The sequence below is a fragment of the Cyprinus carpio genome, chromosome B6 (genome assembly GCF_018340385.1).
Source record: "Cyprinus carpio isolate SPL01 chromosome B6, ASM1834038v1, whole genome shotgun sequence".
NCBI classification, from domain to species: domain Eukaryota; kingdom Metazoa; phylum Chordata; class Actinopteri; order Cypriniformes; family Cyprinidae; genus Cyprinus; species Cyprinus carpio.
Window position 1 is genome coordinate 10,750,482 of NC_056602.1, and position 24,646 is coordinate 10,775,127.

Below are 24,646 nucleotides of genomic sequence, written 5' to 3' on the forward strand. Positions count from 1 at the left end.
CTTCTCTCTCTTCTTTTCCTTCACCTCTATTTGGTGTTTGCACATGTGACACTGAGCATCTAATGTTTTCCCGCTCCCAATTATAGCCTAACATTTTTCGCTGCATTCATCTGATTGGCTCTTTTAATTTTTATTTCAATTCTGATTGGTGGAAGTCAAAGCTTACAAGTATTTTTTTTTTTCTTTCTTCATTTTAAGCACTATTTTTGGTGCAAAAAACATGCACAATTCTGTAGAAAAGAAGTAAAAGTAGCTTTAGTACAGAGCACATATTAGTAGAGAAACTAATTTTAGTGGTGCTCAATTTAGTTGATGAAAGCAAAATTAAATGAGCTCAAATTTACAAACACACAGGAGATATAGAGACTGAAGAAATTTATGAATGATGAACAGCATTTTTGTTGAATTTTGTGAATTTTTTGTGAGCTTTTTGCTCTTGTTTATTATAACACACACCTGAAGAAAGGTAATAAAAATGTTGTATAATCTTTTGCTTTTTGTAATATTCCCTGAGCAACATCACAATGTCTGTTAATCTTTCTTGAATCAGAATCTGTGTGTGTTCACACGGGTGTATATTGTGCTGCTTGAAGAAGAAAATATGTATGTTTGATAAGAATAATTACATTTTGTGTAGTATATATTCTAGGTATGTTTGTGTGCTATATATAAACAGATTTTTATTTTTTGCATATTAACTACTTAAGTCATCAAAAGTTCATAATTATTAGGTCTTAAATTATTAATTTAATCATAACACTGGAATTCCGACCAGTGAAGACAAACCAAATTCATGGCGAATGTGCTTCATAAAGTTTTCATTCCTGATGTGAAATTCTCCTTTGGTTTCTCGATTTATATCTCAGTGTTTGGAGGGATGTATGTGAGGGGGGGTTTCTCTTCCCTAAGACTGTATTTTTGATAGACAGCAGAAGTTTTGAAAGTAGGGCAGCAGTGCTACACTTCCAGCATGTCCTGATCCACATAACTTTTGGCTGTGTGTTTGGGACACTCATATAAGGTTGTTCTTTTCTCTAATAATTGAACAGAATCAGAGAATGACAGCCAGTCAGTCAGAACTGAACCAGGGCTTCAGATCAGTCAGGAACCCTCTTGTCCTTCAAAAGGTGCTGATAGGGTCAGAGCAGAAGCTTTGCAGTAATTGGAAGTTGGTTTTGGTCAGTTTAATTTTGAGGTCTACTCAGGCAATAAGTTGAAGCTGGAAGCCCTGTGACCTGACCAGTGCTGTCAGATTTTAAGACAGACCCCAACCTGAACCTGAGTCTTTCAATCTCAGTCTGTTTCCTAATCAAGTGAGTAGACCCAGACACTTGAATTCTCTGCACTCTTACTAAAATATGAGTGCATTTGTGCACAAAATGAGTTGTTAAAATCTCAAGCCTTCATAGACGCACTGCATCCCAAATGACACACTATGCACTTACAGTATACACTATGTACTTATGTACTCAACCATGTAGGGTATGAATTTCATAAGGTTATTTTGTCATTCATAATCGGAGTCTGATAGCTCCTCCCCCTTTACAACAAAACTGAGTGCATGAAATTCCACACTTCATTTTTTTGGTTATTAAAGTGCATCATCCGTATTTAAAGTGCACTTTTTCTTTTTGGAATTTTCAGTGTGAACACACTACTTGCACTATTTATACTACAAGACGTCATAGAATAGTGCATAAGTGCGCAATTTGGGATACAACTATACAACTATTTATATGTGGACACCTGCTTGTGAGGAAAAAGCAGCTGGGTAGAAGAACTTGGCACTCAATGCCCCCGCGTGCCTCACTCTCTCCACATAGAGAGGCTTCACCAGTCCTCTTCTGCCACCTGGAACAGCGTCCCTCTGCGGCTGCAAGCAATCTGGGTTCTTTTGGTGGGAGCGAGTGTGACGCCATGGACGACTGCATGTCTTTGGTGGCTTCAGATGTGGTGGAGCTGTCGGGTTCATCTATCGACCCCGCCCCCCTGCCGTCTGCAGAGCTCAGTCCAGCCCAGACCCCACAGCTTTTAGGGAGCTGTGTAGTGCAACTGACCTGGCTCTGCGCGCCACCAAGATAACTGCACAGGCGATTGTCAGGTCCATGGCCAGTCTGGTGGTGCTAGAGCGCCACCTATGGTTAAACCTCACAGATGTCAAATCAAGGATGTGGATAAGGTCCCCTTCCTTGACTCCCCGGTTTCCCCTACTTGCCTGTTTGGAACTGCGTTTGAGGGTTTTGCTGAATGCTTCACTGCTGCACAGAAGTAGTCCCAGGCCCCAGTTCAACAGCTGTTTCCAGTCGCCCCAAGACTGCGCCGACTCAGCTGCCCGCAAAGCCCACACCACCAGCTCCACACACAGCTCCTAAGCCTGAGCCCTGTCATTGCTCCTGCTCGGACAGACACTATCAATTCCCTAAACACAAGGGGTCCCAGCAAAAAAGATAGCGCTGGACCCTGAACTTCAGGCATCAACCTGATCTGTGCGACAGGAAGAGGAGGGGGCCAAGTCTCGCAACTCCTGGACCACCCCCCAAACAGCCTCTGTTGTGCCTCCAAGCACCCCATTCATTTCTGGGTGCTGACGGCAGTGTGTTCGTGGTTGTAAATACCTTTGTGAATAAGGGGCCTGTTCAGATCGTGCCCACACAACCAGCCACTGCTCGAAATAAACCAACCCCTTGCCAAGCAGGCCGAGCACGAGTTCCGTCCCATGTCTGGCATCTCGGACGCCTTTGTGTCAAGGTGGACCAGGCCTGCGTAGCAGTTCTGGCCCCTTGTAAAGAACCTCAGTGGATGGAACGGGGTGTGCCCCTGGGAATGGTCTGCAGGAGGAAGGTGGTCTCGACAGACGCTTCCAACACAGATTGAGGCGCGCTGTGTGATGGCAAACCCGCTTCCGGCCACTGGTCGAAAGAGGAAGGTTGGCTTCATATCAACTACCTGGAAATGCTGGCAGTGTGTTTGGGCCTTCGCACCTTTCTGCCAGACCTAAGGCAGGGTATCCGCGGGGTCTTGAAAAGTATTAAAAGGTGATAAATCAATTTTGGGAAAATTAAGACCCTTAAAAAGTATTAAAAAGTCTTATCACGGCTTTATAAAGTCTTAAATTTTGAAAGTATTTTTCTGAATTAGCTGTCCAACAGTTTGAGTCCCAAAAACATCGTAAAAGTGTGTGAATTTAGTCATTTTTATAAAAAAAACGAACAGGTACATAAACTAGGCTATTGTGAGTGCGTTCGTAAATTGCCTTTGAGAGCACCAGAGCGGGCAGGTGGGCGGAAGTTCAAAACCACAAAGTACGCTCTGGCGCTCACAGTGCGTATTACAACACACCGAAATGCTTTAGGTTGGTGAATGCATGAACAGAATGGGGAAGTGCAAATTTGCAGCGGCTGCAGCCAGTCGAGGGGAATGTCAGGGAGGCATATTGTACATTATGCAAGAAAAAAATAAGTATTGTGTCAATGGGCATTAACTCGTTAAAGTCCCACATGTGTTGTGCTAGCCACAAAGCCGCTGCTAGCCGCAGAGATCGGCAGCTCTCCATCGCTAGCTTCTGTGGTAATCGCGTTGCACCACCACAACCTAGTGCCAACGTCGTTACACCACCGGCAGTCGCACCTGAAGCTACAGCTACGACCCGGGCTATCTCTGCTTCCTCATCTTCTGCAGCCGACATCAGAGTGGCTCTGGGCGGCACAGCAACACTGCATGCTGAGGTGTTGTGGTGTTTCCACACAGCGGAGAAACACCATTCACTGAACTCAAACGAAAACGTGGCTGAAGTTTTCAAGGCTATGTTTCCAGATTCGGATATAGCAAAATCGTTCACTTGTGGCAAGGACAGAACTGGATACATCATACGATTCGGGTTAGCACCACACTTCAAGCAGGAGCTCATCAACACCATCAACAAGGCTGGCCAGTTTTTTTTAATGTTTGACGAGTCGCTCAACCAGTCAACAAAAACGAAACAGCTTGATGTCCACATTCGATTCTGGGAAGATGACCATGTCCAATCTAGGTACCTCCTGCTTAGTACTATATATTATATATACTCTATATACTATATTTTTATTTATTTAATTTTCAACCTGTTATGTGTTTTGAGGAGTGTCATATTAATAAAGATATGTTCTGGCTAGGTACCTTGGCTCTCAATTCTTGGGACACGGAAAAGCTGTCGACCTGTTGCATCACATCAAAGTAAGTTAACTTACTAGCATTTCAACTTTAATTTTTGATACTTAGGCCTATGGACAATCGTGTGGCTAAAGTGTAGATTAATAGATGAGACTGGGATGTGGCAAGTGACTAGAAACAGGTTGATGGGGTTGGGGAGGAGGAGCCATGGATGATAAAGAGGTTGGTTGTCTGTCAGAAAGTATAAACATGTATAAATGTGACACACACAGTGGTGTGATAAAGGTTACTGTTGTGTAGATCTGAGATTTGTGTGTGTTTGCGTGTTTGCATGGACGTGTGTGTGTGTGTGTGCGTGTGCCTGCGCCTGCGTACATGTATTTGATTATGTGTGTGTGGTTGTTGTGGGTTCTTTGACTAGCAAATTGTCTGAAGTTGGTTCAGAGTGAAGATTGAAGTTGGTTGACCAGACTAGCAGTTCAGTTTAGCTTGAATGGCTTGGAAGTAATTGGAGCACATTACCTGGATGTACAGTGAAGAACATTCACTCATGTTTGTTAGTACCACTTGTTTGTTTCACTTACAAAAACATCTTGGTGTGCTAATATTGTATTTTTTGCTCCAGGAATTTGCACACCCAAAACATTGTTTCTTATAACCATTTTACATATAATATGAGTGAAAATCAGGCTAATACCTTACTGAATGCCAGTGTATTAAAAAATAAACATAAAAGGAATATTGCCATTAATATACTTGTTTATTTTCAGGAATGTGTTACAAAACTGAATATGAGGCAGCTTCTCTCCATCAGTATGGACGGCCCAAATGTCAACTTGAAGCTTGCAGACCTCCTCCAGACTGAGCATGCTGAGCTGTATGGTGCTCATCTGGTTAATGTTGGAAGCTGTGGGCTTCACACCCTCCACAATGCACTGAAGGCAGGCTTTACCATGTGGCAGATGGACAAGCTCCTTCGAGCACTCCACTACCTCTTTCATAATGTTCCAGCTAGGAGGGAAGATTTTACTGCCTTGACTGGGTCCTACACCTTTCCGCTACCATTCTGTGGCCACAGGTGGGTTGAGAGTGGTTTGCCATACACATTGCAAAAGGATTTGGCCCAAAATGTCTGTGCTTTTATTTTGCAACAATAAAGTGAAATAAAATTGGAGTGAGCAGACATTGTTCATTTTTGCATAGGTGGATTGAAAATGTCCCCGTGGCAGAGAGGGCAGTTCAAGTGTGGCCAATGTTCATGATGTACGTAGATGCTGTTAAGCAGAAGAAGCTTCCAAACCCCAGTACTGCCTCTTACGACACCATTGAGGCAGCACAAGCGGATCCCCCCATGATTGCCAAGCTCCAGTTCTTCCTGGCAATATCCAGGACCTTTAGCCTCTTCCTGACCAACTATCAAACTGATGAGCCAGTTCTGCCCTTCTCTGCCAAAGATTTGAGTGAGCTGCTGAAGGTAATCATTACAATAGGGCCTAATTCAACTATCTACCCGTGGATGTGTGGTGGTCCACAACTCTGTAAAATCAATGCAATGTGTGCAGTTTTACATAGATTGTTACATAGAACTCACTTGAGATAAAACCTGGATGCCAACAAACACATACACACACACCAATTATTTCCTTTCATTTTATTTGTTCCTCTTGTTCACAATAATACAATATAAAATTAATATATAAATTCATAACACATATTTTAAACCAACATTTTTCATGTTTAGAAAGAAGCAGTAAGAAGAATGATCTGTTTAATGGTAGGCTAGTAGGATGGTTCTGTCAGTGATTACTTATATCCTTTTAAGAGTCTCCTGCGGCGGTTTGTAAAGCAAAGTTCCTGCAAGATGCCACTTCCCTGAGGCTGACCAAAATTGACGTTGCTGATGAAGTGAATAGTGTATCCTACAAGAATGTTGACATAGGACTGCGTGCTGAATCTGCCATCAAGGTTATTTTGATATTGACTATTTTCTTTTCTGGGATGGATTTTTGTTCTCTGTACAATGCAAATAGTAAAATTTTTACATTTTATTCTGCTGTTTGTATTATTATTATTATTATTATTATTATTATTATTATTATTGCCGGCATAGAGAAACTTATTTTTAGACGATTAAGTTTACCTTCTTCATCATTTACATTCTATAATCTATGTTGCTTATTTGTCAGGCACTTCAGAGCAAGCCAGGAAGCAGGGGAGGTGAGCTTTTAGTTCTCACCTTCAGGAAAGAGTGCATGCAGGGCCTGGTTAAGATTGTTCAGAAAGTGCAGGTGAAAAGTCCCCTGAAAATTCCAGTGGTCAGGGCCATTGGATGTCTGGACCCCAGAAGCATGCACAGCGATGCAGAAGGGTCCCTCACAAAGATTAAGACTGTAGTACAAACAATGCTGCAGGACAAGAAGTTGGCAGGAGGCGTCTCTGCTGGTAGGAAAAACTTAGGGAGAGAAGAAGTTACTGTTGTGTTAGTGTGAAAGTGTCTAAGATTTTTTTCAACACAGAAGATATCTACAGTACACTGCTTACCTTTTTATGTGTACAGACGCTGTGCTGTGTATTTGTCCAATGAAAGATTAATAAAATGACTTGAATTATATTTTACCTATTTTTAATTTAATTTTTTCTTATTCCAGGTGATGTAATCATACAACAGTTCCAGAGCTTTCTCTCTCTTGAGGCGAGAGATGAGAGATTCTCCTCCTTCCAGCCACTGAAGGAGCGACTTGATGTCTTCCTGCATTCAGCCCTCAGCAAGTCTTATCCAGAGCTATATAAGTTTTCTCAGAGCCTTCTACTTCTGTCCCACGGACAAGCCTCGGTGGAAAGAGGGTTTTCCATCAACAAGGAGGTTGAAACATGCAACATCCTTGAAAAGTCGATGGAAGCTTTGAGGCTGATATGTGACAAGATCAGTGTCTGTGGGGGTGTCTTGAAGGTACCTCTCACAAAGGAGCTCATGGCTTCAGTAGCCTGTGCAAGGTCAAGGTACAGGAGTTACCTGGAAGATGAATGGAAGAAGAAACAGAGTTCCACACAGGACCTCAAAAGAAAAGCATTGCAAGAGGAGATAGTAGACCTGAAACGGAAACGAACGGTTCTGACAGAGGTGTGCGACTCCCTCCAAACAGATGCTGATAAGTTAGCCGAGCAGGCAGAGGGGAAATCTGGGACATTAATGGCACAACTGATCACATCCTCAGAAGACGTAGTAAAGAAAAACGGAACGAATTGGTCCAAACTGAGAAGCTGCTGGGAACAAAATCAGAAGAACTGAGGCACATGTCAGCATGATTGTTGTTGAGGGTGGAGCAAAGTTTTGTTTTTTAATAAACTTTGCTTTGATTTACTATCCCAGCCTATTTGATTTTTTTGTATCAGAGCGGTCTATAGTCTTTATCACAAACTAGACTGTTAAGTTAAAAATATCACTGATGTAAATGGTTACAGCTTGAAGTGGCAGTGAGGTATTAAAAAATATTGAGAAGGTCTTGGAAAAAGTCTTGAAAAGGTATTAAATTTAACTTCAAGATTCCTGCATATACCCTGTAAGGGGACACCACATTTTAGTCCACTCGGACAGCATGACGGTGGTGTCCTAAATAAGTCGCTAGGGCGGTCTCTCCTCAAAGCACCTCTTCACTCTGATGGAGCACCTCTTGGAATGCAGCTCAAATTGCGCTCGCTGAGAGCAGCGCATGTGCCGGGCAGGTTGAACCAAGGAACAGGCATGCTATATCAGAGCAACGTACCCTCAGAAGAGTGGACACTCCACCCTCAAACGTTTAAAAAAAATCTGGGAGATCTTCGGCAAGATCATTGCCCAACTTACTTTTTGAAGGACAGTGATGCGTTGGCCCACGACTGGCCCAACCTCCTCCTTTACATTTTTCCCCCAGTCGCTCTGATCCCACAGGTAATCAGGTGAATCAGGGAACAGAGACACAAGGTTCTGTTGGTGGACCCGCTCTGAAGAGACCAACACTGGTTCGCAGAGCTGTATCGGCTGCTCTTGGCAGCCCCGTGGCCCATTCCCCTGAGACGGGACCTCCTCTCTCAGGCAAACAGAACGATATGGCACTCTCAGCCCAAGCTGTGGGATCTGCACCTTTGGCCTTTCGATGGGAGCCTGCTGACCTCCCCAAAAACATGCTAAACACAATCTCTCAGGCTAGAGCACCATCTACAAGATGCCTCTATGCTCTTAAAGGGTCTGTATTCTCCGCCTGGTGTGCAGCCCACGGCGCAGACCCAATTTCCTGCAGAATATCTCTGATATTGTCCTTCCTACAATAGCTGTTGAATAAGGGTCGTTCCCCTTCCACGCTCAAGGTTTATGTAGCAGCCATAGCAGCCTCTCACGCTCCTTTAGCTGGCCGATCGGTGGGGAGGAACAACTTAGTTGTTCGTTTTCTAAAAGGGTCTAGGAGGCTCAACCCGCCTCGCCTCATCACCATCCCTACATGGGATCTGCCCACAAAGTTAAGGGCTCTGAAGAGCCCTTCCTTTGAGCCACTACAGTCCATTGACCTTCGTCCTCTGATGCTTAAGACCACTCTGCTACTAGCGTTAGTATCTCTGTGAGCCCCTCCTGCTTCGAGTTTGGGCCCAACGACTCTAAAGTCGTCCTGAAGCCAAGGCATGGTTACATATATAAAGTTCTCTCTACTCTGTTAGATAAGATAATAACTCCTTAGGAGCAGGACCAAGAATTGAATTTACTCTGCCCTGTCAGGGCGTTGAGAGTTTGTTGAGTGCTCCACCCTGTTCAGGCAGTCGGAATAGCTATTTGTATGCTTCGGTTGTCGCACCAAGGGTTCTCCGGTCACAAAGCAGAGACTTTCCAAATGGATAATTGACGCTATTACACTAGCATACTCCTCTTTGGGCCTTAAATGCCCCATGGGATTAAGAGCCCATTCAACTAGAGGCGTCGCCTCTTCCTGGGCTTGGTCTAGCGGTGTGTCCATTGCAGATATTTGTGCGGTGGCTGGCTGGGCCTCGCCGTCCACATTTGACAGGTTTTATAATCTGGACGTCCCGGCCTTACAGGCTTGGTTCCTTTCTGCATAAACAGGGCACTCTGTTATATGACAAAACCAGTGCTTTTGACGTTTGCCTTCTTCATGTACGCTCTTGGCCCTCACTGAGTTCCGAAGATTTACAGGATTCTCTTGGGACAATTACTCAAGGCTGGGCCGACCTCTGTGAGTTTGGCCCTATTGCCTCCTGCAGGTTCTATGCAAAATACTTGGTCCCTCTGGGCCCCTCTTGGTGCTTAAGGCAAGTTATAGTATTAGTTGTTCCTCTAGCATAGCACGGCGGGATTGTACTGGTTCCCCGTAGCATCTTAGCAGACGGAGTGTGAGTGAAGTATCGGTAGGGAACGTACTCTGTTACTAATCTACATAGGAGAATCAGACAACTGAGTCTCTCAAAGAGAATCCTGTTACTGGATCATAAATTAAATCGGCTTATAAATAAATTAATTTAAAATAAATTTATGCATTTAGCAGACGCTTTTATCCAAAGCGACTTACAGTGCATTCAGGCTATAAATTTTTACCTATCATGTGTTCCCGGGGAATCGAACCCCCAACCTTGCGCTTCATAACGCAATGCTCTACCACTTGAGCTACAGGAGCACTACATACATAGCTACATACACACTACACTACTAGCTTATAAATTTTCCGTCGGTCTTAGTACACAATGTAACTACAGAAGAGTCAAGTTTTAAATAGGAAAAATATTGAAACTCTTTGGTCATTTTTGCGCGAGATGCTAACAATCTAATCAAATTCAATGATCTATGCTAAGCTGCAGCTAAAAGTGCTACCGCTAGAGATGGAGATTGGCTGAATGGATTCGAAAACAGCAAAATTCAACTGTTTAACTCTAGGGGAGCCTATTTTCAAAAATAGTGGCAGGTTCCTTTAAGGTTTGTTGATCTTGATCTTTTTTTTTAATCAAGCCCCACATGTGGCTTTGAATTTTTTTATTCTTGTATATTCTTTCTTTCTTTCTTTTCTTTATTTTGATTAAACTTTAAGAGGTGTGCATCTTTGAGAAAGTGGTGCATTTACCAACATTTTTGTTCTGAAAGAATTGAAAACTAAAAGGTGAATATGTGACTAATATCTTTTATCATAACTTACAGACATGTCAGGAAAGCCCAGAGAGTTGTATATTTGATTGTGTATGTGTGTTAACCTTCTGTACTCTCTTTTGAAGGTTCAGGTATGGTGGTGGACTGGGAGCAGGAGACTGGCCTCTTGATGACGTCAGGTGACGTTCGAGTCATACGGATCTGGGACACAGAAAGGGAAATGAAAGTGCAGGTACTGGCTGAGTTGCACAGGCACAACTACACACACCTTCACCTTAAAAACATTGGTTCCAGATGAGATTTGTAGTGCCATCATTTATGTGCAGCAGTCTTGCTTCATAGTTAGATAAATCGTTCTTCCCTATTAGTCTCTCTCTGGCCTCTCTGTTTTCCCTCTTTTCAAAGTTCCTACATGAACGTTTCCATTGATTGATACTGCAGAACCTGTCATTTTTTTATGGTGAGCAGTCATTCAGTTTAATTTTACAGTTTGTCTAAAGCATAAACTCTAAAGCTGGCATTGCATCTGCAGTTAGACTTGCTTTTATGAGAAGCCATACTGGACAAATGTGAAGCAAAACACGCTAGAAATGATTGAAACTGATCCTGCTGTTCCATTCTCATAGGTTATGTCTCTCTCAAAATTGTGATGCAGTTTCAGATGTGATCCAATTATAATATTAAGATACATCTTGAATTATTGAACTGCAACATACTCTAATGTGTACTAAAAATAAATTTTTCGAAATACAGTTTTTACTTTACACTGTGTCTGCAATGGAGCGACGACTGTCTAACCAAAGCAACCATTGTAAATCTACTTACAAAATCAGTTTTATTCAGAGGCCCAAACTGAGGAAAACTATTCAATTTGTTTGCTGATATTTACATTCAGTTGCTGATATTTATATGGCCAAACAGTAAAATAATATTCTGATGTCAATGAAATTTTACATAAAATGCATATTAATATCAGTGGTCACTTTTATCTCCCAGTAATATCTCTTAGTATGGTATTGAAATGCTTTAGTATTTAAATGATATTTAACTGCACTCCAAAAACTCAGCTTTTGTGTCTGTGTTGCAGGACATCCCAACAGGAGCAGACAGCTGTGTGACCAGCCTGTCATGTGATCCTCAGCGGTCACTGGTAGCTGCTGGTCTTGGAGACGGATCGGTTCGGGTGTATGACCGCAGAATGGGACCTAACGAATGGTGTGTCTGCATTCACAGATCTCTGTCTACGATCACTAACCTATCAAACGCACGCACCTCACCTGAATTATATTACTGAACTCTCAAAGACCTTTGCTAACAATCATATAAGATGTATCATAAAGTAATGAGGCGTTATTGACCTTTGGGAAGAATCAAAACACTAAATCAACCATCAGAGACCTTTGAAAAGTCATATTACTGAATCATTAATGTATTCATTTCTGATGTGCCGTCACAACTGATATGACTCCATAAATCAGACATCTCAAAGTGTAAAAATCATTTCTAACTGGCTAGTTTAGAAAATTATTCATTCATTTGAATGCAGAACTCTTCATCTGCGCTGACGGCACGCATGCAGCTGCTGCTGGATACAAAACACCGTCAAGCCACTCTTGACAGTCGCGGTAGCATGGTCTCGTGTTGTTTCCACCAGTGCGGCAATTTATTTCATCAGTAATTGATGGATGTCTAAAATATAAAAATAAGGAGAAGCCTAAAACAGGCCAGAGGCCTGGCCAGCGTCTGAACTATGACGTGAAAGTTGGCCTGAAGCCGGCCCGAGGGGCTTAAAAAAGTCAGGGCCCTTCAGGCCAGGCTGAAATGCAGGGCTCTACAAAGGAATATGTCTGTATGAGAACCTTCTTGCCTCCAGTAATGTTGCTGGAGTGCTCATGGTCATGTTTCAGTCTAGTTTAAAGGTGGTACCCTCTGGCTACTTTTAAAAGTGTTTATTAAATACATATTTTTTCACCCTTGTCCCAGAAGCATGCTGTCATATCATTTTAAAATCCCTTCATGCAACTGTTATTATATTTTAAAACTATGATCTTCTATACACAAACAATTTAAATATTAAAATATAATTAATATATAATTATTTATTGTGTAAAAATTATTTAGATTATTATATTTTTTTTTTTTTTACTTTCAACTGTGGTATCATTTCCATCATTTTGCCACTTTTTTCCCCCTGGAATGTGGTGTTCTTGGTTACCAAAGAGACAGTGTCAGTAAAGAGCATACTTAAAATATATCATAATGTTTGAAGAAAATAAAGAGAAATCAAAGTAAATATCAGTTGTGAACAATACATTTGTTATGCATTATTTCCAGTCCTACTGTAATTGTATGCAATAAGGATACATTGAAAAGTTATTTTCATCACAAAATGTATTTAAAGACAATATGAAATTTGAGATGTGATGTAAATTACACTATGATGGAAATGAAAAGTCAAAATTCCAACAAATTCCCCTGTGATTCTTTTATATACCCTGTTGAACATTGTTAGTAGACAAATTAAATAGAATGTGAAAAGTTTCTTCTGAAGGAATTTATTAAAACTACCATTCAAAATTTTTGGGTCAGTAAGATGTTTTAACATTTTTAAAAATTATCTTCATCAAGGATGCATTTATTTTTCTTTTTTATATATATATATATATATATATTTATTTTAAGATTTTAACATGTAATTTATTCCTGTAATTGCAGAGCTGATCGCATGATTCATCTGAATTAATTCTGATATGCTGATGTGCTCCTCAAGAAACATTTATTATTATTATCAATGTCAAAAACTTACCTTGTTGCTTAATGTTTTTGTGAAAACATTATACTTTTTTAAGGATTATTTCATGAGCATAAAGCTTAAATGATCAGCATTTATTTGAAAATTCTGTCATTAATTACTCACTCATGTGTCATTCCAGTATGACCTGTATGATTTTCTTTCATCTGTGGAACACAAAAGATGATGTTTTGAAGGATGTTGGAATAGAAACTACTTTGGCCTGAATAAAATAATTAATTTCTTCCATCAATCACTCAACCAACCAACCAGCCAATCAATCGATAAATAAATAACCCAGACATTTGAATGATCTTTTGAAGGTCCACAGTGCCAATAATGGCAGTAGTGGAAAAAAACACCCTTCTAAATAATTATTATTTATCCACTTTGACTATGCTGTTACTACAGTGATCATTGTAAGTCTGTGTTCTGGTGCAGTGCATTCCTGCAGCTCTCTCTAGTGGTCAGTGTTTAACAATGCTGCCTAAATTTTGTGGACTGTAACTGCTTATACTAATCAGCTATCTCTTTCTACAGTCGTGTGATGACATATAGGGAACACGGTGCTTGGGTGGTGAAGGCATATCTGCAGAAGGAGCCTGAGGGACACATTATCAGTGTCAGGTAACTGCTTTTCTCTCTGACATAATTTCTATCATTTCATTTAAAGAATATACCATATGCCCTTCTTGTATTTAGCTCACAAGTTAGTTCTTCTTTCTTGTAGTGTTAATGGAGATGTGCGGTTCTTTGACCCACGGACACCAGAATCAATTAACATCTTGCAGACAGTGAAAGGACTGATGGCTCTGGACATCCATCCACAGGCAAACTTGTTCGCTTGGTGAGAGATGCACCTGCACATTATATATATCATTTATACAATTAATTCTATTGTGCAAAATGTTGCTGTTTAGAAACAAACACACAAGACAAATGTTTCCTTGCATCCATGACCCTCTTTACACCTGGCATTAAGGTTCACATGTACTTCACTGAACTTTCCCTGAACTGATGCACATTATAAAGTACAGATACACACTTCTCAAGACACATTCTGGTTGAGTTTAAGGTGCACTTACACAACGCATAACGCTTTTCACAATGTATGTCGTTACAAAGCAGCTTTACAAAAAATGTATATTTTAATTCTACAATAATTATATTTGGTAGACTGAATAGGTTACGTGCTATCACTCGTACCTGGGCAGTCACAAATAACATGTTTGTATAGTCTAATAATAAGTTATTGCTCTCCCACATGTCCCGCATTGTCCCCGCAGAATCAAGTCTGCTCACTTGTGTCAGAGCAATAACAAGTTGGTCACCCTAGCCCTGATATGCTTGTAACTCATGCCTCTTTTTAAACCATTTTTTCTCTCATTCTCTCACTTTCTCTCTCCAGTGGCTCTATGAATCAGTTTATAGCTGTGTATAACTCCAATGGGGATGTGATCAGCAACATTAAATACTATGATGGTTTCATGGGCCAGAGAATTGGAGCCATCAGCTGCCTGGCCTTCCACCCTTACTGGGTAAGACAGATTTCTCAATGAAGACAGTCTTTATTACCAGGAGCTGCAGTGTTGGGAAAGCTAATTTGAAATTGCAAGTTGTCAAGTAACAAGTTATGCAAAATTAAAGTAGTTAAACTACAGTCAACTTATTAACAAAAGTAGCTATCCACATTGAAGCTATATTTTTAAATATATTGAATGATATAACTTACTATGTTAGCAGTATGATGCCAAAACAAAAATAAGCATATCGGCGTAAAAAGTAAACAAATAAATTTACACTAATTAAACAATTTAAATTAAACATATTTGAATTTATAACTTGATGGCAGTGTTGAATAGCACCATGTAAGTAAATATTTTACTAATACTAAAAAAAAAAAAATGTTACTTAGAGGCTACAATTAATCTGTGAATTATTTTAGAACCATTACAATTGCATGACCCATCTGAACTAACCAAATCACTAGAATGAATTGGACCTCCAGAGACTACTTATAAAAAGGGCACTTTTTCTCCCAGTTGACATGTTGAAATTTTGATTCAGCATTCCAAAATCTATGGCTAAAGGAATGATGGAAACCAGCCAAATACTACCTTAACTCAGTAATGCCTCCCTTTATTATATCTGTACAATGGAAACAATGGAAACAATGTTTGCTTTTACATACATCCACATTAACAGATGTCAGTATAAAGTAAGGCCACTGTGGTATTGGCCAACAAAACAAAAAACGTACTTTGTACACCTTTTATAACATTTGTATAAGAAAATAAAAAACTATATTTGTCTTTGTTTTACTTCATCAGCCTCATCTTGCTGTGGGCAGTAATGACTACTACATGTCCATCTACTCAGCAGAGAAGAGACTCAGATAACATCATGACCACTCACCTTTGACCCCTTGGTGTGTGGAGATTCTAAGAAATCCACATGGTGATAGAGATTCTGAGAAGTCCACGTATTTAAATTAAACCCAAGTGTTGTTGAGAGATTCTGAGAAGTCACATACTCAAAATGTGTTCTATTCATAATGATAAGTTTCATTTCAAAAGTTAAAAATTAATATTTCATGGTAAGGATCTGTCTCATATATATATATATATATATATTAATAGGTTTCATTTTTATATTCAAAAATGTCTTTGGTAAACTTTATGGTATATTTCATATGTAATTTCACAGTATTTCTAACTGCGTAGTCAGCTGAGTCTGTTTTGCATATGAAGTTGAACTGCATGTATTGTTCTTTTGTATCAATATTTCTTAGAATTATCAGTATGATACTTTGAATCTAAAAGAGGAGGAAGTCCAAAATCGAGACATTGACTAGTCTATTTTTAAAGGTCAGGTGTTATTAGTGATAGCCACATGACGACTTATGTCTGGAACAACAGTATATAAGATAGACTCTGCAACATAGAGTATAGGGTTTGACTTTCTGAGACTCTGGTCTCTCTATCTTTTCAGCTCACTTCCTCTTCTTTGGCTTCACTCGACAACTCTTAGACTCAGACTTAGAACTCTTACAGATTTTTATTCAAATTCAGATACCTTGAAATTCAGATACTTTGATACTCTGATACTTTGATATTTTAATATTTTAATACTTAATATTTTGGTACTTTTGATTCGAACAGAATAATTGTTTATGTTTTAATTACAATTGTATTAATGTTTTGATTAATACTGGTTGGGGTTCAATCCATCATAAATGGATTGTTATTAAAAATGTACTAACATTGGATTTACATTTTCTATATTTGAAGGTTGTTATTATTATCCAGAACTTTATTTCCAAGTTATGATTTGTGGTTTCTGTTCTCTATATTCTTTTTAATAAATTTACATATTAAACCTTGACCATCTGAATTGGATTAAATTTTGCATCAGTTTTTGGAGGCACCGCTGGGATAGATCGATCCTTGAAGTATATTTGATGCATTGCAAGGCAAGATAAGGAGAGGTGAGTTGCTCATCTAATTCTCTTTATGGGCTTCTGTTGTGCAAACCTGCCGAGTCTAAGAACTATATCTGCGGACCCATTTCGTTCATTTTTCTTGACTGCAGCAAGAGAACGAATTTGGGGCGGTATGGTGGTTTAACCGTGTGTGAGGAATGAGCGCGCGCTCTGTGTTTGAGAACGGCGATTTGCGGCATTAAATGTGTTCACTGAAGGGGTTTACCGCAACAGTTTTTGAGACACGCGCTGTCAGGGATTACTGCAGCGTGCTGGTCAGATCTGTATGTCGATTCTCGTTTTGATATAGGCTCTGGGATGGACTCGACAGCTTTGTCTCTGGCAGAATTCCTCCTTGCGACTAAATTCTAAATCCATATATTTTGACAATTGTTTGAATGTGGCAGAATACCACGTTGTGACTGGCTTTCAATTTTGTATGATTGTTATAATTGTCAGACGGCTGATCAAATTAATTGAATTAAGAGTAAAGAGAACACCAAATTTAACAATTTAATTAAATGAATTTAATTAAGTGTATTTAATTGAGTGTATCTGAATTGAATAAAACTTTGTCAACACACGAAGTAATGGCTCATGTGTATGTAAAAGGAGCTCTTAACGAAGCTCTCACTGCCCAAGTAGCGATGTTAGGCATCGGAAATAAAGAAAATATTAAACAGAAAATGGCTAAAGATGAATTTAAAGAAATATGGGGTCCATAGGCAGTGTGAATGGGGATGATGAAGGAAGTTAATGATCCTAAGAAACAAAAGAAATATGCACGAGTTTTGTGTTGTTTGAGGATTGTGCAAGCAAAAGGTCTTTTAACATATCGCAATGGAAGGGTAGTTTATGTGGATAAACTGGCACAAGCCGCTAGAGATGCTACACAAGATATGTGGGATTTATTAGACATTGTAACTTAGGAACCAAGAGCAGATACAGGGAGAGTTCCTAAAATGTATGATATCTATAGCTGGCAGGAATATGCTTCAAAACTGAAAGCAGCGATTGCCAAGGCAGGGAGACATGTGGCGAATGTTTCTGAAAACTGCAGTATACAAGTTGCAGCTATTTCTCCTGGGGACCTGGAGGAAACTGAGGATGAGTGGGGTGAGTATGTGAAACTGTGTCCAAAATTACCCCGGTATAGTGAAATAGATCAGGAATCGACAGCGGCTGGTCAAGTGGGGGTTTGTCGATCTATGGGTGTGCGAGATTTGACTAGTATTGTAAATACAATGATGCCACTCATGAAATCTAACAGTACCAATTCTGAATTTTGGGATCGTTTGTGGGTAATGGCAAGAGCCAACCGCCTAGCAGTAAAAGATCTGTATTTAATTTGTGAGCAGGTCTGCCCGTCTACATACATGGAACAGATTGTTAATCTCACCCCTCCTTTACAGCAACCAGCGAATGCAGATGATTACGCAACTCAGTACAGAGTGCTGCGTACTGAAGTACAGCGTAGTATTGGAAATGGAATTCAGACTTTCACTAATGTGACAATGATTAGGCAGGGTCCTAATGAACCATTTGTTGATTACACTGAGCGATTCACAAAGGTGCTGAAAGAATTTGTGGCCGCACAATGGGGGCCTGACTTAGATTCTCCAATCATGCTCCACACTGCGCAGTTAAATATGAATGCTAAATTTACACAGTTGTTTCATTCTTCTCTGCCAACAATAATTGACTGGTCTTCTTTTGTTGCATGGGGGACGCAGGCTCAAGACATCGTGGAACAACAAAAGAAGGGACTGGTTCCTGTGGTTGGCCAGCCCTCTGCTTCAGCATTTCGCTGTTATCATTGCCAGCGCGATGGTCACTACGCAAACAGGTGCCCTGATCGAAATTTAGAGCGAAATTTCAAAAAGCCTAGTTCCTCTTTTTTAACAACAGCAGACACCAAAACCACTTCCTCGAGATCATGCTAAAAATAACCCTGGTGCAGAGAAGCAGGGTGCTGACCTGGAGGCTCAGATAAAACAACTCATGCAGCAGGTTGAACAATTGACAAGAGCCCTTGAGAATACAGACTGACAGATAGTGGGCTCCATTTTATATGAGCACGAAGACCCTAGTCCATTTTTACATTTTAACCTAGGAGGCCAGGATAGCTACATTCTTGTGGGCCCCTGGGTCTGCATCTCAGTAACTGTTATTAATTTGCCTTTAACAAACAAACGAATGCATCTTCAAGGTATATCTCGTCGCAGTCTTTTCACACAGTCTCTATTGATTCCTCTAATAATATATCCATTTGAACAGCCTTTTTGTGTGCAATTCTGGGTTGGAGAAAGCCAAGTTGGCATGGTAATGGGAATGGATATATTGAGTAAATTGGAAGCAGATGTTTTGCTGACTAGTGGTCAATTAATTACTTAGTGTTTACCAATTCCCATACCAGTGTTTAATAAAACTGGAATTCCTAAATTAAGCCTTGGAGCTATCACAGATAATGAAGTCACAGAGGTCTACTGATTCCTCAGTGATACAATATTTTTCTGAGAAATTTCCAAATTTGTGGTCAACTTCTAAACTTTATGCTGGTCTTTGCAGGATTGAACCTTTGAATGTTTCAGGTCCTATACATCCTCCAGTATTTCAGTATCGTCTTCGGAGAGAAGCAGAGAGAGCTGCACAGGAAATTGTGAACCAGCTTCAGGAATCAGGGATTTTGGTAAGGTGTACTTCCTCAATGAACTTACCTATGCAGCCTGTGAAAAAGAAAAAAAAAAACAGATGGTAGCTGTAGATTAACTATATACTACACCGCATTGAATGCTGTGACTCCTAAAATAACTCCTATTGTTGCTAATCCGTCAACCATTCTTAATGACATTTCTCCAAACCATCGCTATTTTAACACAGTAGACATAACCAATGGTTTTTGGTCTTGTCCTATCAGATAGGAAGATCAATACAGATTTGCCTTTACCTGTAATGGCGTACAATTAACCTGGCGCCGCCTCCCACAGGGCTTTTGCGATAGCCCCTCCCACTTCCATGGAGTCGTTAGTAACGCAATTTCAAAAGTCGTTAACTTGTGCGCACCGTCTATTATTGTTCAATATTGTGACTACATTCTTCTCGCATCTCAAGATAAAGCACAACACTTGAGTGGACTCACTCGGTTGTTGAAAATACTCCAAGAGGCGGGTTTCCTCTTGAACAAACAAAAGGTGCAATTGTTTCAATCGGAAGTTACATTTTTAGGTCAAAGTGTAGGTCGTGAGGGAAAGAGACCTTTTCCAGACCGGGTCATAGCCATCACTCAATTGAATAAGCCAACCACAGTAACTGGTTTAAGATCATTAATGGGGCTATTTAATTTTAATCGGATGTATATCCCAGATTTTTCTGATTTGGCTAAACCTCTAAGAGAGGCTCTTAAAGGAGGCCTTCCGGGTGCTTCCCCTTTGGAGTGGACAGCGGACATGGCTGAGTCCTTTACTCTCCTCAAATCCGCATTAGCCTCTTCTCCCGCGTTACATCACCCCGACATGACAAAGGCATTCCATGTATGGACACATGTTGGGCCAAGTGCTTATAACTGTCACGAAACGCACACAGACAGGTAGATCCAATTGCAGTAAGTCTTTATTAGGGGCAATCCAAAATCATAAATCCAGCCAGGCAGGGGTCAAAACCAAACATAAACCGTCCAAAAACACGAAACACAAACACTCACGAGGGAACCAGGAAAAAGCAGGGTGACATTCAACAAGGACTCCGTAACAAAGACAGAACAACCAGGGTATTTAAAGACAGGTGCAAACAAGGTAAGTGGTGACAGCTGAATACAATGAACAGTGATGAGCACCTAAGGCTAGTGGGAAATGAAGTGCTGACGAAGATGAGACAATAAGGGGAAGTGAGACCTCTAGTGGCCACCCAGGGAGACACAGAACAGACACCGTGACACTACCCCCCCTCTAAGGAGCAGCTTCCAGATGCACCTCAGAACCAAATAAACACAAAACAAAGAGACCAGGAGGGAGGTGGACTGGTGGAGGCAGAACAGGGGGAGGGATGGCGGGCCAGGCCCGTGTAGGGGAACTGGGACCGGCAGCGATGGCTCCCCTGGTAACCCAGGTGGCTTGGTCAGATCAGGGGGCCATGGGTGGACCCGAAAGTTCAGGGGACCACGAGGGACCAGGCAGTTCAGGGGGCCACGGTGGACCCGAAAGTTCAGGGGACCACGAGGGACCAGGCAGTTCAGGTGGCCATGGTGGACCCGAAAGTTCAGGGGACCACGAGGGACCAGGCAGTTCAGGTGGCCACGGTGGACCCGAAAGTTCAGGGGACCACGAGGGACCAGGCAGTTCAGGTGGCCACGGTGGATCAGTCCATTCTCGTTGTGCAGACGGCCAGGGAGGAATTCGCCATTTGAGTGGCCCGAACGGAACCTGCCAATCGGGGAGCCAGTAAGGAGCAGGCTGTGGCGATGGCCCGGTCACGGCATTGGGAACGGCATCAGGAACGACCTCAGACAAGGACACCGCCTCGGGAACGGCCTTGGACACGGGTATCGCCTCCGGAGCCATCTTGGGCCCCGCATCGGCCTCCGGAACAGCATCGGCCACCGCCTCTGGAATGGCCTCAGGAACGGCCTCAGGAACTGAATGGGACCAGGACACCGTTTGGGGAACGGTCTCAGGAACGGCCTCAGGAACGGCCTCAGGAACGGCATTGGACAAGGCCCCCGCCTCGGGAACGGCCTCGGGCACGGCCTCGGGAACGGCCTTGGACAAGGGCACCGCCTCGGGAACGACCTCTGCATCGGGCACCGCCTCAGGAACGACCTCGGCCTGCGCATCGGCCACCGCCTCGGGAACGATCTCGGCCTGCGCATCGGGCACCGCCTCGGTCTCTGGAAGCAACTCGGGCACCACCTCGGTCTCTGGAACAACATCGGGCACCGCCTCGACCTGCGGAACGGCCTCGGGCACCGCCTCGGGAACGACCTCGGCCTGCGCATCGGGCACCGCCTCGGGAACGACCTCGGCCTGCGCATCGGGCACCGCCTCGGTCTCTGGAACCAACTCGGGCACCGCCTCGACCTGCGGAACGGCATCGGCCACCGCCTCGACCTGCGGAACAGCATCGGCCACCGCCTCGACCTGCGGAACAGCCTCGGTCTCGGGCATTACATTGGGAACCGTCTCTGGCACCGTCTCTGGCACCGCATCGGGCACCGCCTCGGCATCGGGCATTGCATCGGGGACCGCCTCGGGGGACCGCCTCGGGCACCGCCTCGGCATCAGGCACCGCCTCGGGCACCGCCTCGGCCTCGGGCACCGCCTCGGCAACGGGCACTGCCTCGGCCTCGGACACTGCCTCGGCCTCGGACATTGCATCGGGAACCGCCTCGGCCACCGCATCAGGCACCGCCTCGGGCACCGCCTCGGCATCGGGCACAGTCCAGGGGACGGACATTGCATCGGGAACCGCCTCGGCCACCGCCTCAGGCACCGCCTCGGCATCGGGCACAGCCTCGGGCACCGCCTCGGCATCCAGAACCACCTCGAGCCCCGCCTCGGGAACTTCGGGCACATCCACCTGGACGACAGCGGCCTGCTCGGGAACGTCCTCCTGGACGGCAGCGGCCCGCTCGGGAACGTCCTCCTGGACGGCAGCGGCCCGCTCGGGAACGTCCTCCTGGACGGCAGCGGCCCGCTCAGGAATGTCCTCCGGGCTTCGAGGAACGGCTGACGCCTGTCTCCTCCTCCTGCGGCCTCTATGATGGCGTGCCGGTGGCTCCTTGACGGAAGACTCAGGCGTTGAGTCAACCATCTTGTGCTGTGGTGCTGGGCCGGCGGCCATCCCGTGCTGTGGTGCTGGGCATGCTGAGCTGGCAGCCATCCTGTGCAATGGCGCTGGGCTGGCGGCCATCTTGCGCTGTGGTGCTGAACTGGTGGCCATCCTGGGCATTGGCGCTGGCTCAGCGGCCGTGATGTGAAACACTCCTGGGAATCTCCGGGATCTGGCACATCCTGGAAAAGTAACTCAACACTGTCTCCGCGGCCATCTTGGGCTGTGGCGCTGGGCTGGCGGCCATCTTGTGCTGTGGCGCTGGGCTGGCGGCCCTCTTGTGCTGTGGCGCTGGGCTGGCGGCCATCTTGTGCTGTGGCGCTGGGTTGGCGGCCATCTTGTGCTGTGGTGCTGGGCACGCTGAGCTGGCGGCCATCTTGTGCTGTGGCGCTGGGTTGGCGACCCTCCTGGACTGTGGTGCTGGCTCAGCAGCCGTGATGTGACTACTCCTGGGAAACTCTGGGATCTGGCACTTCCTGGAAAAGTAACTAAACAATGTCTCCGCGGCCATCTTGGGGCGGTGGCGCTGGGCTGGCGGCCATCTGGCCTCGTGGCGTGGGGCTGACGACCGCCTTGTGCTGTGGCGCTGATCCATCCCACACAAGCCCCGGGTCGAAGGGGCCCCGTGGTTGAGAGCGATGTTGAACTCCCTCTCGCGCCTTCACTCCTCTGCGACCTCCCCGGGTCCCACGAAAAAAACGACCAGGCGGGTTCCCTCAAACCCACTCCTTCTCTCCCGCTCGATGGCCGGGGGAGAAACCTCAAAAACCATACTGCTGGATCTAGGATTGACGGAGTCCTTCTGTCACGATACGCACACAGACAGGTAGATCCAATTGCAGTAAGTCTTTATTAGGGGCAATCCAAAATCATAAATCCAGCCAGGCAGGGGTCAAAACCAAACATAAACCGTCCAAAACACGAAAACACAAACACTCACGAGGGAACCAGGAAAAAAAGCAGGGTGACATTCAACAAGGACTCCGTAACAAAGACAGAACAACCAGGGTATTTAAAGACAGGTGCAAACAAGGTAAGTGGTAACAGCTGAATACAATGAACAGTGATGAGCACCTAAGGCTAGTGGGAAATGAAGTGCTGACGAAGATGACAATAAGGGGAAGTGAGACCTCTAGTGGCCACCCAGGGAGACACAGAACAGACACCGTGACAATAACTGTTTGCTGGGACAATGTAAAGGTGACAGAAGTTATGGCATTGTTGGGTATTATTGAACTTTGATTCCTTCTTCCATGAATGGAAAGATGCCGTGTTTGATGGCCTTGGACTGTGCTGAGTGGGCGTTGAAGGTCACTGAGCCCATTATTGGTTACAATCAGATGATCCTTCACTCTCCACATCGTTTTCTACGCCTGCTCGCAGAGACAAAAATAAAGTTGATTTCAAATCAACGACGTGCAAAATAGGAAACTGCTGTCATGAACCCTCAGCTCACTGTTGTTGCAGACAACCGGACAAATCCTGCCTCCCTAATGGAGAATGAGGGGAGTGCACATGACTGCGCCGAGGTAATTATCTGTGACAAGGGACATTTTGTCAGAGATAAACTGTTTTCAGATTCTCTGGACATGTTCGTGGATGGCAGCAGTTTCTACGAGGATGACACGCGCTACACGGGCTGGGTGGTAGTAGAGGGGAAGACGGGCGAGGTCTTAGCTGAGGGGTCGCTTCAGGGAGGAAGTGCTCAGATAGCTGAATTGCATGCTTTGAAATCTGCCTTAAATCTGGCTCTTAAACTAACTGCAGGTGAAAATAGCTCCATTAATGTAAATATTTTTACTGATACTGCATACAGCTACCATGTAGTGCAGAGTTTTGGCCCTGTTTGGAAACGTCGTGGTTATTTGACCACAGCGGGTACGCCAATAAGTCATCAAACCGTGATTAAAGAAATTCTTGACACGTGTGAGAAAATTCCACCAAACAGTGTCGCGGTATGTAAAGTCACAGGTCACAGTACATTCAAAGATTGGTTGGCGAAAGGAAACTCTCTAGCTGATAAGGCTGCGACAGAAGCTGCAAAGGGTGTGGCACTTGAGGAAGTAGCTGTTATTTTCCCTGTTCATCCTGACTGCACGGGGTTCCGAAATTTTATCTAAATTGTACACAACTGAGGATCGTGAAATGTGTCAGAAATTAGGAGCTACCTTAACTGAAGAAGGGGTTTATGCTCTGAATGACAAAGTCATACCACCTAGCGATAATCAAACTGAAGTAATTGATCTGTACCAGAGCATTGCACACCAAGGGGTTCAGAAAA

General features: G+C 43.5%; 2 protein-coding genes across 8 annotated transcripts in view; both read left to right on the forward strand.

Annotated features, from left to right (window-relative positions):
- Positions 1-10,389, forward strand: LOC109070284. Of its 4 annotated transcripts, XR_006154999.1 has the most exons (7): positions 1-4,030; positions 4,152-4,212; positions 4,920-5,227; positions 5,353-5,623; positions 5,972-6,114; positions 6,336-6,591; positions 6,798-10,389. XR_006154999.1 is itself a non-coding variant. In XM_042725676.1 (5 exons), the coding sequence occupies exons 1-5, from the start codon at positions 3,471-3,473 to the stop codon at positions 6,023-6,025; spliced, it is 1,254 nt and encodes a 417-aa protein (XP_042581610.1). In that variant the 5' UTR covers positions 1-3,470; the 3' UTR covers positions 6,026-10,389. The 4 variants fall into 4 exon arrangements, 1 of the variants encoding a protein (XP_042581610.1); XR_006154998.1 differs by having other exon boundaries at positions 6,336-10,389; XR_006155000.1 differs by lacking the exon at positions 6,336-6,591.
- Positions 1-24,646, forward strand: part of LOC109076937 (regulatory-associated protein of mTOR-like) — a 128,326-nt gene that overhangs the window by 99,066 nt on the left and 4,614 nt on the right. For 2 of the 4 annotated variants that reach the window (XM_042725671.1, XM_042725672.1), the window contains 6 exons: positions 10,396-10,502; positions 11,358-11,485; positions 13,602-13,688; positions 13,792-13,908; positions 14,470-14,599; positions 15,392-15,609. In XM_042725671.1, coding sequence (XP_042581605.1) covers positions 10,396-10,502; positions 11,358-11,485; positions 13,602-13,688; positions 13,792-13,908; positions 14,470-14,599; positions 15,392-15,460 — 638 coding nt within the window. In that variant the 3' untranslated portion in view covers positions 15,461-15,609. Of the gene's footprint in view, positions 1-10,395; positions 10,503-11,357; positions 11,486-13,601; positions 13,689-13,791; positions 13,909-14,469; positions 14,600-15,391; positions 15,610-24,646 lie in introns of those variants that run through there. The other 2 variants (XM_042725669.1, XM_042725670.1) reach the window with 2 other exon arrangements.